Source organism: Tachyglossus aculeatus, chromosome X3 (genome assembly GCF_015852505.1).
Source record: "Tachyglossus aculeatus isolate mTacAcu1 chromosome X3, mTacAcu1.pri, whole genome shotgun sequence".
Lineage (NCBI taxonomy): Eukaryota > Metazoa > Chordata > Mammalia > Monotremata > Tachyglossidae > Tachyglossus > Tachyglossus aculeatus.
The window spans coordinates 12,475,858-12,491,547 of record NC_052099.1 but is presented as its reverse complement, the minus strand read 5'-3'; the positions used below and the strand labels follow the sequence as shown (position 1 = coordinate 12,491,547).

The 15,690-nt window shown below is 41.5% G+C and overlaps 1 protein-coding gene across 5 annotated transcripts in view; it reads right to left on the bottom strand.

Annotated features, from left to right (window-relative positions):
- PALM2AKAP2 (PALM2 and AKAP2 fusion) overlaps positions 1 to 15,690 on the bottom strand; it is a 467,268-nt gene that overhangs the window by 129,533 nt on the left and 322,045 nt on the right. For all 5 annotated transcript variants that reach the window (XM_038770160.1, XM_038770164.1, XM_038770162.1 and 2 more), the window contains one exon: positions 10,640 to 10,728. In XM_038770160.1, coding sequence (XP_038626088.1) covers positions 10,640 to 10,728 — 89 coding nt within the window. The remainder of the gene's footprint in view (positions 1 to 10,639; positions 10,729 to 15,690) is intronic.

Below are 15,690 nucleotides of genomic sequence, written 5' to 3'. Positions count from 1 at the left end.
TGTGGTGGTCCCAGAAAAAGAAGGTCTAAACAGAACTTTATGGGCAGAAGGAAACAAAGTCAACCCAAACAGATTGGGACTGGCTAGAAGAGATCTACTAGAAGGAGCCATCACCATGCAGTCTGGGAGGGTTGCTACTGGCTATATATTCTTCTGAGAGACACCCCACTGGAACCACTTCCAGCCTAGATAGTCACCCTTGCCTGGGGAAGCAGGATGACGGAGCCCTAAAGATTCACTTTGATACTTTGGAGTAGCATCGCCTGGAGGATTCTTCCTCTATCTACAGCACCTCCTGGAAAAGTGTTTCAGCATCTGTGATCCAGGAACCTGAGACAGGGGTGCAAAAATCCAGGGCATCAAACCAATGCAGCCTGAAGGAGGCCACTGCAGAGAATGGCAATGGAATTAGGATAGGGGCCCTGGGAGCAAGAGTTACACGTGCTTCCGGGTCAGGGATCCAGCATACTGGGCTCTCAGCAGTCACAGGGTGGTCCTGTGTACTGGACAAGAACTCCAACAATTATTGGGGTGTTTGCCTTAGTGATCCCATAAAACCACACTTTACTCTAGTACAAACCTTCTCACTGTGCCTCGATGTCACCTATCCCATCGTCGACACCTAGCCCACATCCTGAGCACCCTCCCTGCCTCAAATCCGACAATTACTCTCCCCCACTTCCAAGTCTTACTGAAGGCACGTCTCCTCCAAGAAGCCTTCCAAGACTACGTCCCCTTTGCCTCATCTCCCACTCCCTTCTGCATTGCCCTGACTTGCTCCCTTTGCTCTCCCCCCACCCCAGCCCCACAGCACTTATGTACATATCTGTAATTTATTTGTATTGATATCTGTCTCCCCCCTGTAGACTGTAAGCTCATGGGGGGCAGGGAATGTGTCTTGTTGTATTGAACTCTCCCAAGTGGTTAGTACAGTGCCCTGCACACAGTAACTGCTCAATAAGTGCAATGAATCACATACCATCATTATTATTTAACAAATATCTTCTGAACAATCAAACATTTGAGAGCTTACTGTATGCACAGCACTGCATGATGCACTTAGGAGAGTACAATGTAACAGAGTTGGTGGACACGTTCCCTTCCCATAAGGAGCTTCTAGACTGTGAGCCCACCATTGGGTAGAGACCATCTCTATATGTTGCCAACCTGTACTTCCCAAGCACTTAGTACAGTGCTCTGCACACAGTAAGCGCTCAATAAATACGACTGAATGAATGAAGGAGCTTGCAGACTAGAGGGGGAGACAACCATTAATATAAATTATGGGTATGTACGTAAGTGCTGTGGGGCTGAGGGTAGGGTGAATAAAGAGTAAAAAGCCAAGTGCAAGGGCAATGCAGTTTGGAGTGGAAGTAGAGGAAATGAGGGCTTAGTCGGGGAAGGCCTCTTGAAGATGTGCCCTTAATAGGGTTTTCATTTTAATGCTTTTAATAAACAAATGCTTTATAATACATTTCCTGAATATTTCTAACAATGAAAAAGGTTTTTTCCCCTATAAGAGGCACAAGCTCCCAATCATATTTGCTGGAAAGATAGCTTTGTTTCATCCCATAATTGAATCATTGTAGTGGAATAATGAAAAACCAGATACCAACAAGATTGAGGGGCTAACTTGTCAAGTAATACTGTGCCATGTAGATGAAAATCTAATATTTCTCCACTTTATCCTGGGCAACGAAATAAGATAAAGTAGAATGGACAGATATAAACCAGCATGTTAACATGACCCTTTTATTAGATGCTTTAAGAAATTTTATATTGGCACTGGAAATTAAACTATGAGAATGTTGAACTCATATCACTTTTGATTTCTCAATCTAGAGGCCCCAACTGCAATAAAAAACCCCACTACTTTTGTGCAGAAAGGATTAATTCATTCAATTTTATTTATTGAGCTTATTGTATGCAGAACACTGTACTGAGTGCTTGGAAAGTACAAATGACTTATGGACCAATCATTTAGTTAATTTTAAATGAAAAGCTGAATTTAGAGATGCATATTAGGCTGGACAGAAGTTCATACAGAATAAAAGGTAAATTTTTGCATCCAATGAGACATCCAGAAATCATCCAGTGGTATCAAAGGGAAGTACTTTCCTTCTGCTATTTAATTTTCCTTCCTCCCAACTTCCTAATGATCAAGGGAGCTCAACATACACATTGGAGCAAAAGGTGGATAAAGAGCAAATGAAAATTATACAGACTATTGCTATGGAATTTATTAAGCACTTGATATTCACTAGACCCTCAGACACACCTATAATTTATTTACATTGATGTCTGTTTCTCCCTCTAGACTTTAACCTCTTTGTGGGCAAGGAGAGTGTCTAACTATTATTAAGGTATTCATCAAGAATTAGTCTAAGTGCTGGGGTAGATACAATTAGGTTGGATACAGTCCCTGTCCCACATGGGACTCAATTTAAGTAGGAGGGAGAACAGGGATTGAATCTCCATTTTACAGTTGAGGAAACAGTCACTGATAAGTGTGTTGTACTCTCCCCAGTGCTTAGTACAGTGCTCTGCATACAGCAAGCACTCAACAAATACCACTGACTGATTATTCCAAATTAATTGTGATGTCCAATAGTTATGTAACTGGGTTGGATCAATAAGAGCTATTTACACACATTAAAAGAGAACTAAAGACATACCTCAGGTTATAGCCACCTCATGATACAGAAAACCAGGGGATACATCTGGTATTGCTTGATGCCTGCATTGTGTTACAACCACCCCAGGGACAACCTCTACTGCTTGATTTTTCCTTTTCCTGGACAGAGTGGTGGGCCTAATTCAAATCAGCTGATGGGCTGAATGTGACCCCCCAACTCATACTTTTCCCACCTCTGATTTACAGCTTCATGTTACTGGGTCACATCATGTGTGTAAGCACAAAGACAGTCGAGGTTACGTGCAGAACATCTCCGGCACATTAAAAAGAGAAAAGATTTCTTTGTTACTACAAATCTAAAAGTTTGGGCTTCAGAATTCTCGCATCAGTTTTAAAGGATACAGATGAATTTATAAAAATGATTGAAGACAACCTTGACGGAGAAAGGCATTCAAAGATGTATAAAGGTGTTAGGATGGAGGTTGCCTGATACAAAGTACTTTACGAAGACAAGAAAAAGGTTGTTCACCTTAAGTTAAATTCACTGAAGAGGAAAAGCCACTTCCAGTTAGAACAAGCATCTTCGCTTGCAGCTGACTGGAAGAATAACCTTACATGTTGTTTCGGCTAGAAAAATCACATTTTTAATCAATACTTCAGCAACTTTTAAAAATCAAATAGCCCAGAATTGGGACTTATCACTAAACTGATAATGGTATTTGAGCACTTATTCTGTATGCGGCACACCTCCCAGCTCCACAGCACTTATGTATATATCTGTAATTTATTGATTTATATTAATGTCCATTTCCCCCACTAGACTGTAAGCTTGTTGTGGGCAGGGATTGTGTCTGTTCATTGTTAAATTGTACTCTCCCAAGCACTTGCTCTGCACACAGTAAGCACTCAAATGCAAGTGACAGACAGACTACTAAGCACTTGGGAGAATACAATACAAATGAGTTGATAGAAACAGTCCCTGGCTGGATTCTAAGTGAGCAAAGTATACATCATTATTCACCTCAGTCCGCTAAAGAACTGCATTAAGAAATGATAAAATACTCTTATTCCATAACAGAATGGCAAAGATGAACGTCATCTCACTGCATCTTCTATTTTTGTAAATGAGTAGTGGGGAAAAAAACCCACAGATCTGGGAGTCAGAGAACCTGGGTTCTAATCCTGGCTGTGCCAGTTGCCTGCTGTGTGACCTTGGGCAGGTCACTTTACTTTCTCTGTGTCTGTTTCATCTGTAAAATGGGGATACCTGTTCCCTCTCCTCAGACTGTGATCCCCATGTAGGACAGGGACTGTGTCTGGCCTGATTAACTTCTAATTACTCCAGTGCTTGAGAAGTACAACAACGACAATAATATATGCATTTTTCTTGAATGCCCTCTGATTTTTTTAAGCCGGTTCATGGAAGAGCCACTTCAGTTCAAAACATTTGGAATGTCACTTAGTGGCGGAGGCATGACGTTACTGAAATTTCAGGATCATCACCAACACGCACTTACTGAGCAACCATTAGAGCAAAAAGAAGTCTGCAAGAAGTACCAGTAACTATAAAATGGCTCCCAGTAAGTTGAGGGGAAAAATTCCAAGAGAATAAAAGCATATGTGGATTTATATAAAAGTTATTAAAAAAAAACACTGGTAGAGAAACTAATCATTAGTTCAAAGGGTAGTAAACACCTCAATAGAACTGTTCTGTTTAGATACTCATTTCCCAGCACATCAATGGAAGCACATCTTCTGACTTGCCTAGGTTTGGGAACCTTTATAGGATCAGAGAAACACAGACAAGACGTTCCTACGGACTAAATGCAATTAAGAGTTTTTTTCATATTTGTCCAAAGTGCAGAACACCAGTTTTAATCACATTCCTCTATGAAAGCTCTAAAAGTGCCCATTCCCAAAACAGATGTCAAAAATTATTTAAAATATATGCAGTTAATGAAACTAACATTCTCTGCCAGCAATAGTATGCTAGTAAATGCGAGTAGGAGATCGGCTTTCTTCTTTTACAGAAAATAAATTCCAGAACTGTCCTTGCCTGAATGAGGTGGAGAGAGGGTGAATATCAAACTAATATTTCTGAGGTCATGAGCTATCAGTCCCACCATAGCAGTGTGAGAAGCAGCATGGCCTAGTGGAAAGACCAGAGGCCTGGGAGTCAGAGGACCTGGGTTCTAATCCTAGCTCCACCACTTGTCTGTTGCATGACCTTGGGCTTGTTCCTTAACTTCTCTGTGCCTCAATTACCTCATCTTACCATGTGGGACATGTACTGCGTCCAACCTGATTAGTTTATTTCTACCCCAGTGCTTAGTACATTGCCTGGCATATAATAAGCGTTGAACAAATACTGATTAATAAAAACAAAAACCATGGAGGCCACCTCAAGAACCCTGAGACTGCACCTCTCTGGAATCAACTCAAACTGTCCTTCAGTCCCTGGTGTGGCTGCAATTGAGAAGGAGTTTCATGGAGCTTTCTCTTTGGTTCCCCTATCTGAGCATCCCTACATCTGCCCAGAGTTTTGGAGTGGGGGAAAGATGGAATGTGAGGCATTCAGCACTGAAGCATTTCCAAGGAAGACTGATGTGCCACTGGGAAGGAAAGTTATCTAAAAAGCAAAAGGGATTAGACCATTTTTCTCCCTTGAAAAGATCCTACTGCCTGTTTAGTCAGGCATGTTTTACTTTGAACTTAATATCTGATCTTGCCTCCTTTTAAATGATCTTTGGATAGTCTCAGTGCAAAAGAATATGTTCATTTTGAATAAAAAACAAAACAATCAAGTTTTGCTACCTTTCCTTTTGCAAAATGAGAAGGGAAGATTTGAGACAGGCATGACATGTCAACCATGCAAATCCTCAGATCACTGGGTGGGGGGGCAAAAAAGAAATCTTTATTACATGACTTCAAACAACTTTAGCCAATCCACATAAACCAGAACAAGAAAAAGAACTAGTTGCAAATCTCCCTTTCTTTTGAAAACAAAACTAGTTTTATTTTCAACATTCCCTCTAGACTGTGAGCTCGTTATGGGCAGGGAACATGTCCACTAATTCTGCTGTACTCTCCTAAGAGCTCAGTAGAGTGTTCTGCACATAGTAAGTACTCAAAATACTGATTGATTGAAAAGACTGCCCAAATCACTGAGTAGTAGTAAAAATAGGATGAGCACCCATTGAGTGCGATGATCTGTACTATGTGTTGGCAAGTACAAAATAACCAAGTAACCCATTCCCTGCCTGACAAAGAGCTTACATCAAATGCGAGAAGATAAATACAAGAAGCACATCATGATGCCCCCCAAGCTTGCTTATCTCCCTCTTTTTTCTTGATCGTCAAAACAGGGGATGAGAGGAAAAGGGGTTAAAGTACTCCAACATGGTCATTTCCATACCATTTATACCAAAATGCTGTGGAGTATAATCTAGGTATGTACCTGCACCATCTTGGATGTGGAAGTCCCCTAAAATCACGCTTCCTCCATGAAACCTTCCCTGACTAACCTCTTATCGCCCCACCATATTTGCCCTCCCTTTTACATCATCTATGCACTTGGGTCTTTCCCCGTCAAACACTTTACTACCCCATCTCCTCAGCACTTATGTTGCTTCCCCTATCAGTAATTTAATGTCTGTCTCCCCCACCCAGATTGTAAACTCCTTAAGGGCAGGGATCCTACCTGCTCTATTGCATTGTACTCTAAAAGCATTTAGTATTCACTGAACACTTATTGTGTGTAGAGCACTGTTCTATTATCAACATAGCGATAATAATCCCAATTTTGGAACATTGGTTTGATTTTCAAAAACTGCTCAAGTACTGAACAAAAATGTCTTTTTTCTAGTCAAAACAGCATTTAAGTTTATTTTTCCATTTAAAAAAAATCATTTGGGAGATTTGTCTTCAAAAAAATGTCAATTTTGCCCCATGCATACATACCAATTGGGTACTTTTCACCTATCCCATAATCAAAAATACCAGAATTCTACTTTTTTTTTTTAATTTCAAGGAAATATAGACATGTCCAGTAATAAGTCAGAGAGCTGGCCAAATTAAAACATCTAGCTTTCTTTTCCTGAAGCTTCAATTCACAGCATGGAAGAGGCTAGCTTACTTTCTTTAATGAAGAAAATGCTGCTCTTCCAACTGAGAGGAGCTTTAGATTTTGAATTTTTCCCACCTAGGGTCACCTGAAATCTGAAAAATGGGAAAATGTTAACAAGATAATTTTCTCATTTTTCAGATTTCTCCATCCTTTTCCCAATATTTTTTTTTCCAGCCAAGTTCTTTAGTTTGTCAGAATGGACAACGCCTTTATGTGCAATTAACAACATGAATATCAGAATCATAAGCAGAAACTGAAGTAACATATTTGGAATGCACTATGATTGAGAACATTTTTCTCTTCTCAGAAAATTACTGCAAGTGATTTTGCTGCACAGAACCCACAGCTAGGATTTATTTGAAGTCTTCATCTATACACCAAAACCACAAACTCATCCCTGCAATGTGCTAAAGCAAACAAAATGTGAATGAAAATTTTAACTGTGGATAGCTTACATGGTTAGTTTCCTTTCAGACTGAACAGGGTGTTAGCCAAGCCTTTATTTGGTTTCCCTGTGACAGCATTTTGCCATTTTTTTTTTCTAATTTGTGTGGCAGTGTTGATTCAGCCTTCCTATTATAAAGATCTGCTAGCAGTCTAAATTCTACCCCCACACACTCATAAGCTAGTTCCATGGGGACAGAATTCAATATTTTAGAAAGAGGTCATCACATTAAAAAGTATACATTTGAAGACTTTTTTTTGATAGTTTTGTTTTATTTGCTGTGTTGAATGAGCTAGATTTGATTTTGACAGTGATATATTTAACGTTCGACTCTAAGGGCAAGGATGGCATTTTATAACGCTTCTGAATTTTCTTCACTCAATGGTATTTAAGTTCTTAGTTCAGTACTCAGGACATGGTTAAGTACTTGGGAGAGTGTAGTACACTAGAGTTGGTAGACATGATCCTTCCCTTCAAGGAGCTTACAGTCTAGTAGGGGAGACATTAAAATAAATTACAGATAAGGAAAGGGCAGGGTATAAGGACATATGTACATAAGTGCCATAGGTTTGAGGTGAATATCAGAGATACAGACCCAAGTGCATAGGCAATGCAGAAGGGAAGGAGACTAGGGTGGGGAGAAGAGAGGTTAGTCAGGTAAGTCTTCTTGGAAGGGATATGATTTTAGGAGGGCTTTGAAGATGGGTAAAGTGGGCCTTAAGTCACCTAGTAGAGTGTTCTGTGAACAGTGGAAGCTCGATAAATACTGTTGACCAGATATCACAATGCATATGAATCAAATTCCGTACACTCCTGTATTTTCATGAGCAAGATTTTCTATCTTTATACTGGTAGCTTAACAGTTCTTCCAGCCAAGTGATTTTCATGAATTTATGAAGTTAAAGGGGCTTGCTTGTTTGCTTGCTTTCCTTTGCTGGGTATTCAGGGAAGATTGGAATTTAAAATGAAACCAGAAAGAAAGTTTATTTTCCCTCCTCTGCTAGCTCTACTTGATGCGAATGAAGCATCAAGTAGAGCATTACAGTGGAAATGGAGGACCGTAAGAGAGAGTGAGCTGAGGGGAGAATGGCTAGGGTGGATTCCAAGTCTAGCACCAGTTTGGAACCATTGTAGTCAGTGTGGCACCAACTCCTGATCCTGCCTGGGCCTCCTAATTTCCACAGCCTCCATTGCTATTGGGCGGTAGCTCCCAGTACGGTGACCAGATGTCCCACCTTCGGTGACATAATCACTTTTTGGGGTTCAGTCCCACCATCTGGAAAGCCTAAAGCAGGGCTTGTTAGGGCCCTGTTCCAGATCAGGGTGATAGGGACAGAAATCTTCAGTGGCAGTGGTGACGGCAGCAGTGGCTTTTACACTGCTCCCTCCTTCTGCGGTGGCAATGGCCACTGCTGCTGCCACCATCATCACTATGGTGGCAGTTTCCAGTGGAACTGGAAAGGCCAGTTTGGATGTGGCAAACAGCCACATATCAGAGAGGACAGCGGCACTGGTAATGATAGTAGAAAGGGAGCGAAGGCCTCACTTGTGATCCTAGCTTTCTCTCTTTTCCCCCTTTGCTCTTACCTCCCTTCCTCATTTCCTTTTCTCCCTTTCTGTGTTCCCTGTACTCTGCTCCTCTTCTTCCTGGGGTTTGGGTCACCACTTTTAGGCCCTACCCTCTGGAGGTGCTACCCCTGTCTAATCTGGTTAATTTATTGCATGGATTTCCCAACACCAACAATAATGGGATATGCAGAAAGCATTTGGCAAAGTATGCAATTCCCAATTCAACCTAATAGGGGAATCAAAGTTATTTACAAATGGGAAGTAAGCAAGCCTCATTGTGGTCAGGGAATGTGTTTGTTTACTGTTGTATTGTACTCCCTCAAGTGCTTAGTACAGCGCTCTGCACAAAGTGCTCAATATCATCATCATCATCAATCATATTTATTGAGCTCTTACTGTGTGCAGAGCACTGTACTAAGCGCTTGGGAAGTCCAAGTTGGCAACATATAGAGACAGTCCCTACCCAACAGTGGGCTCACAGTCTAAAAGGGGGAGACAGAGAACAAAACCAAACATACTAACAAAATAAAATAAATAGCATTTATTAAGCGCTTACTATGTGCAAAGCAAATCATCATCATAATAATCATAATCTTCCTGACTGTGAGCCCGCTCATCATCATAATAACCACAATCTTCTAGACTGTGAGCCCACTGGTGGGTAGGGACCGCCTCTCTATAATAATAATCAAGTGCTCAAATACTAATGTATGTGAATCAGCACGTGCCAAAGTGCTGAGGTAAGGAGGAGAATGTGAGCCAAGGAGTAGGGGGAAAAAATTGGAGCAAATGTCCTGGAAGAGGTGGGATTTCAGATGGTCTTTGAAGATGGGGAGATCTGGGGTCTAGTAGAGCTGAACAAGGAGGGCATTCTAGGAAGGAAACAGGACGGGACAGGTCAGAGGCATAAATAGTCAAGCGTGAGACAAAGCAAGCAGATTCGTTTCAGAGGATTGGAGGGTTTGAGCTGGGGAATAAAAAAAGAGTGGAAACATAGGAGGAAGAGAGATGATGGAGTGCCTTAAAGCCATTGGTCAGAAGTTTCTGCTTGATGCAAAGATGACTGGGTAACCACATGTGAAGAACAATGTTCTAGAAAGATGAGCAAAGCAGCAGAGATTAAGTAGAGAGGCTGGAGGCATGGAAATCAATGAGTAGACTGATATAGTTGTCAAGACAGGGTGTAATGAGAGCCTGGACCAGGGTGGTGGAAGGAGAAGACAGAGAGGATCTGGGAAAGCGCTGTGGAGAAAAACCCAACAGGATTCAGCAACAGACTGAAGAAGAGAATAAGGAATCAAGGAGAAGATCTCCTTCTCTTACTTCTGAAATGGGTCCCAGACTGGTTCCCATCTCTCAGAACCTTCTCTCTCCGACCCTGAATAATCTATGTGCAAGGCAGAGGGGAACAGGGAAAGAAAAAGGAGGGATACTCTACACAAAGTACGCACAAAACTGGTTCCCACAATTGAAGCGCCAAATTGGGGCTTTTGTCCCTGCTCTGGGTTTTCAAAATTTTCATATTGCCTTAGCCAAAAGCATTAGCTTACATGGGGGTATTTGTCAAGCAGGACTATATTAAAAAGTTATTGCTTTTTTTGTTTGTTTTTACAGTCTAGTTCAAAAACTTTTTGGCATTCAGAACCCATCAGAAATTCTAAATTCAGTTTTTGAAATACCTATAAAGAAATCCCTGCAGCTTGCGGTCTGAACTGATGAACCAGGAACACCAATATTTAGTTTCCCCACATAAGAGCACTGCTTGCAGGATCACTTTCACAACAAATAGTAAAATTATGTGCTTTTTCTAAGGGCATACATTAGTATCCATGGCTTGAGGCAAAGAGTAGATAAAGGCACTTACTGTTATAGTCATTTCAACATCAGAACTTTCAAATGTGTAGCTGAATGATCTCTGGCTTCCAGAACACAGATCTTCATCCCTCTTTTCATCTGTAAAGAAAAAGAGTCCTATGAGCAAAATGAGTGCATATATAAATACAAACACACATATGTATGTGTACGTACACATATATATATTGAGAAGGGCTAGCTCTTTGTTTATGCTTAGAGAAGCAGTGTGGCCCAGTGTATAGAGAATGGGCCTGAGAGTTAGAAGGATGTGGGTTCTAATTCGGGCTTGGTCACTTGTCTGCTTTGTGACCTTAGGCAAGTCACTTTGCTTCTCTGTGCCTCAGTTCCCTCATCTGTAAAATGGATCATGACTATGAGCCCCCATGTGGGAAAGGGACTGTGTCCAACCTGATTAGCTTGTATCTGCCCCAGCACGTAGTCCAGTGCTGACACAAATACCATAAAAAAGAACTATGAATTAACAGCTAACTTTTACACTTCTTTAATTTTTTTGATTCATTAGAAAATCCAGCAAACTTGTTCTCACAAAAATTAGATCACAACTAAGCAAGGAAATATAGCATGTATAAAGATCATATTGCTTCCACCCTCAAGGCAAGGGACGGTCATGAAATGTGATTACAAGAAAAATCTTCTCCATCTGAAACAAGGCACCAGAGGATATTACTATTGTTTAATGTGCTTAGTATTTTTATTAAATCACCACAGAGCCTCTACTAGGCCAGATGCATCAGATCAAATATTTGGAACCAAGATTAGGTTAATGACACTTGTCATTTTTCCATAATTTGCTGGCTTTGTATAAAAGGACCCATCAGTTTATGAACTACATATGTACAGATTTAAATGAGAATAAGTGCATTCCAATGATACAACATGCATTTTTTCTCCCACACACCAGTTATTTCAATAGGCTTATAGTACTCTAATGCCACCATTTCAAGTAATTGCATATTATTCTTCTTCCACAATTGCAGGAGATATTTAAGTGGTCAGAAACTACTTAGTAAAGGTATTAAGAGGAGAAACAGAGGGGCCCTAATGGACAGAGCACAGGCATGGGTTCTAATCCCAGCTCAACCTCTTGTCTGTTGTGTGACCTTGGATAATCACTTGAGAAAGCTGAGGCACAACTTCTTCAGCTGTATGATAATGAATACCTGTTATCCCTCTCCTGAGCCCCATTTTGGGCAAGGAAGGTGTCTGACCTGATTATGTTGCAACTACCCCAGTGCTTGGTGCATAGTAAGTGCTTATATACCACAATCATCATCATCTTGCCCAGGACAAGTAGATTACTAAATGAAATGCAAATTTTTCTGAAATGAAAATTCATTCCTGTGATTCATCTTCATTCCTACAACTTTTCTGAGCAAAGCAAGGCTTTTTGGGGGTGGAGGGGAGGATTTTTCCCCAGATACCAATACACTTCTTGTAGGAAAAGGAATGGGGAAATGGTGCTTGGGAGATTATGGCCTTTTGATCCCCAGAAGTCTGGATCTCCTACTACTCGTACACATCCTTCCTCTAGCACCAGCTTGCTCAGTGCTCCCCCATGTCTTCTATCTCACTGCCAACCCCTTTCCCACATCCTTCCTCTGGGCTGGAACTACCCCTCAACCCCCTTCATCTAATCCAGGCCACCACTCTCCCCACCTTCCAACCCCCACCTCCTCCAAGAATCCTTCTGCAATTAAATCCTCTTTGCCCAGGTCCATCATCCATGCCCTTGGATCTGTGACTTTGGGGCATTTGATATTTGCCCCACAGCAAATATGTACATATTTATAAATTGCATATTATACATCATTTTATATTAATGTCTGTCTCCCCCTCGAAACTGTAAGCTCACTGTGGGCAGGGAACACATCTACCAACTCTATTATATTGTACTTGCCCAAGCACTTAATACAGTGCTCTGCCCACAGTAAGCACTCAGTAAATACCATTGATGAATTTGTCTCTGGTTCATCTTCCCTGGTCTCAGAGAATCCAGCCCTCAGTTTATCCCTTTAGAAGACATGGGCTCATTTTACATAAGGTACCTAAATTCTCCAGGTGGGTAGTCAGGATGCAACTCAATTTTGAAAATTCCTATCTTGGTCACGATCTGCAATTACTGCACATAAAAGCACTGCATGTGACACCTCCCTCCCCTCTGCCAAAAAAAAAAGCCCACGAAAAAACAAAAAAAGAAATACAGGCACCACCCTACGTACTGAGTTTATTTTTCCACGTGCTATTGTGTAACAGGGTGGTCTAATGGATACAATATGGGCCTGGAAGTCAAAAGGAACTGAGTCCTAATCCCACCTCTGCCATTTGTCTGCTGTGTGACCTTGGGCAAGTCACTTCACTTCTCTGTGCCACAGTTACCTCATCTGTAAATTGGGGATTAAGACTGTGAGCCCCACATGGGGTAGGGACTGTGTCCAACCCAATTACAATGTATTTACCCCAGAGTTTAGTATAGTGCCAGACATTGTAAGCACTTAGCAAATACCACAATTATCATTAGATACAGGACCAGAGAGGTCTAGCATCTTGTTACACAATTCACTCTCCACAGCAGGATCAAGACAAGATAGATGAAAGGAAGCTGCCCAGTCTAGCCCTAAGCAACGTTTCTTTGCCCCAAATCAAAGCAAGAGCTTCCTTGTTAAGCATGGTTAAAAGTATTTTCCTTGTGGGGGAAGGGGAGGTGGGTAGGAGGCAGTAAGAAAAAAAAAAGACGTGGTTTACTAGCATAAAGGAAGCCTGTTAAGTGGGGAAGGGGGAGAAGAAGCCCTTGGAAAAACAATTGGGAGGCACAAGTGTGAATTAGAAGGAGGTAATCCACTAGAAGCAGAGGTTTGGAAAGAACCTTCGAATATTGCCTATTCTGGCCCATCCCCCTAAGGCTGGGTGAGACTGCACACAAATCATCCCTAAGAGAGTGATGTCTAACCTCTTTTGTTCAGGAAAAAGAAAAATGGAAGTGATCATCGAGCAAATCTGGTTTCTGGACTTATTTTTCCTCTTAAGGAAATACGCCTTTGAAGTGGTGGGAGGGGACAGAGACTAAATAATATAGGGAAGCTACTTGAACACACAAATGTTTGCATGCCTAATTATTTTGGTGTTCCACTGGGATGAATTAACATAGGAGACTTAGGGGCTACAGTCCTGTGCCTCAGCCTATGATGTAGGGAAGTCCCCTTACTAACATATCAATAACTATACACACACACACAATAGTGTACACTATCGTGTGTGGGAGGTATACATAATTTTAGTATAGTTATACACACATACAGCTGCTTAAACTATTCTACATGCTTTAAGACTGAATTGTAGCAACAGGATGCTGGATGATTGAGGCAACTATAGTGTTAATAGTTTTGATGCCAGAATTGTGATTACTTAGTTTTAATTAGGGGGAAAAAACAAAAAACAGCAACTTGTATACAGGGCCCCGCAAAAATCCAATAGCCTCGGCCCCACAGAAAAATTAATCCAGCTCAGCTATTATAGTTCCCTGCACCGAAATTAGTGAGAGTTCTGTTCGATAACTGGGATCATAAATGCCTTGGCCTGGCTTCCATAGTGATGTTAATTAGGCATTGTTTATTATTTACATACTATAGTGATAAACTAAAAATTTCCTCAAGATTATAGTTCAGAATGTCAATGGAATTCTTCCCAGGAACAACAACAACAAAAAATGTACTCTGGAGGTATTTATTGAGCATTTCCTCTGTGTCAAATGCTAGGGAAGATAAGATAATCAGGTTGGACATAGTCCCTGTCCCGTCCCTGTTCAGTGTGGGATTCCGGGTCTGAGTAGACAGGAGAAGGGGAATCTAGTCCTGATGGGACTGGTTCCTCTGCCTCAACACCTTTGGGCCTTTAGTCCAGTGAAGCAGCATGGCCTAGTGGATAAAGCACAGGCCTGGGAGTCATAAGGTCATGGGTTCTAATCCCAGCTCCGCCACTTATCTGCTGTGTGACCTAGGGCAAGTCACTTCACTTCTCTGTGCCTCAATTCCCTCATCTGTAAAATGGGGATTGAGACTGTGAGCACCACACGGGACAGGGACTGTGTCCAACTCGACTTGTTTGTATCCGAGAGCTTAGTACAATGCTTCACACATAGTAAGCGCTTAAATATCATCTCTAGTGGCTGTAAAAGCAGTTTAGGTGGAGCCCCACTGGAAGGATGTGATTCCTGCTGTAGCTGGTTTAGTTGCTGCTGTGTTGCTGACTTTCACTGGGTGCCAAGTCTGTTAGAGGCTCTCAAGGCTCTATGGGTGCAAGAGGGCCAGTTAACCATCTACCTCACCCCAGTCCTGGGAGAGCTGTAACTTCATGCTGGATCCTGGCCTGGTGCCTGCTAAGGATCTGGAGCCTTGCCCTCTATTGGCCCTCCCTAAGTTCATTCCTGTACTCAAAATGAAAAGTTGGGACCCATGTTTTGAGGGTAAAAATTTGGCCCAATAAGAGTTAGAGTAACATAAGGCCCAGAAAGGGCACGGGCCTGGAGGTGAGAGGATCCAAATTCTAATCCCAGCTCTGCCACTTACCTGCTGGGTTGCAATTTCTCTGGGCTTCAGTTTTCTCATCTGTAAAATGATGCAATCCCTCTTCTCCTCTCCTACTTGGAGCCCCATGTGAGATTAGGGACTGTGTCTGACCTGATTAACTTTTATCTATCCCAGCACTCAGAACAGTTCTTGACAGAAGTGCTTAATATAATAATAAATAAAGTTCTAAGAATGAGATTCCAAAGTCTCTCTGTGACATGTTCCAGAGTTTGTTTATTCTTACAAGAAATTCCTCTGTATGTTCAATCTAACTCTCTTGCATCAATGTTACTCATTTAATTCTGGAATGGGAATTGATATGTCACAGGGTCTCCAGGCTGGATATATGTAAAAAAAAAACAAAAAAACCATCCACTTCTCTACCAGATTCCACTTCCAGTGGTTGAGATTTTCAACCTCCAACTCCCCCAAGACCTTCCTCTATCCCTTGGAATGCATCATCACTTCTACAAAAACA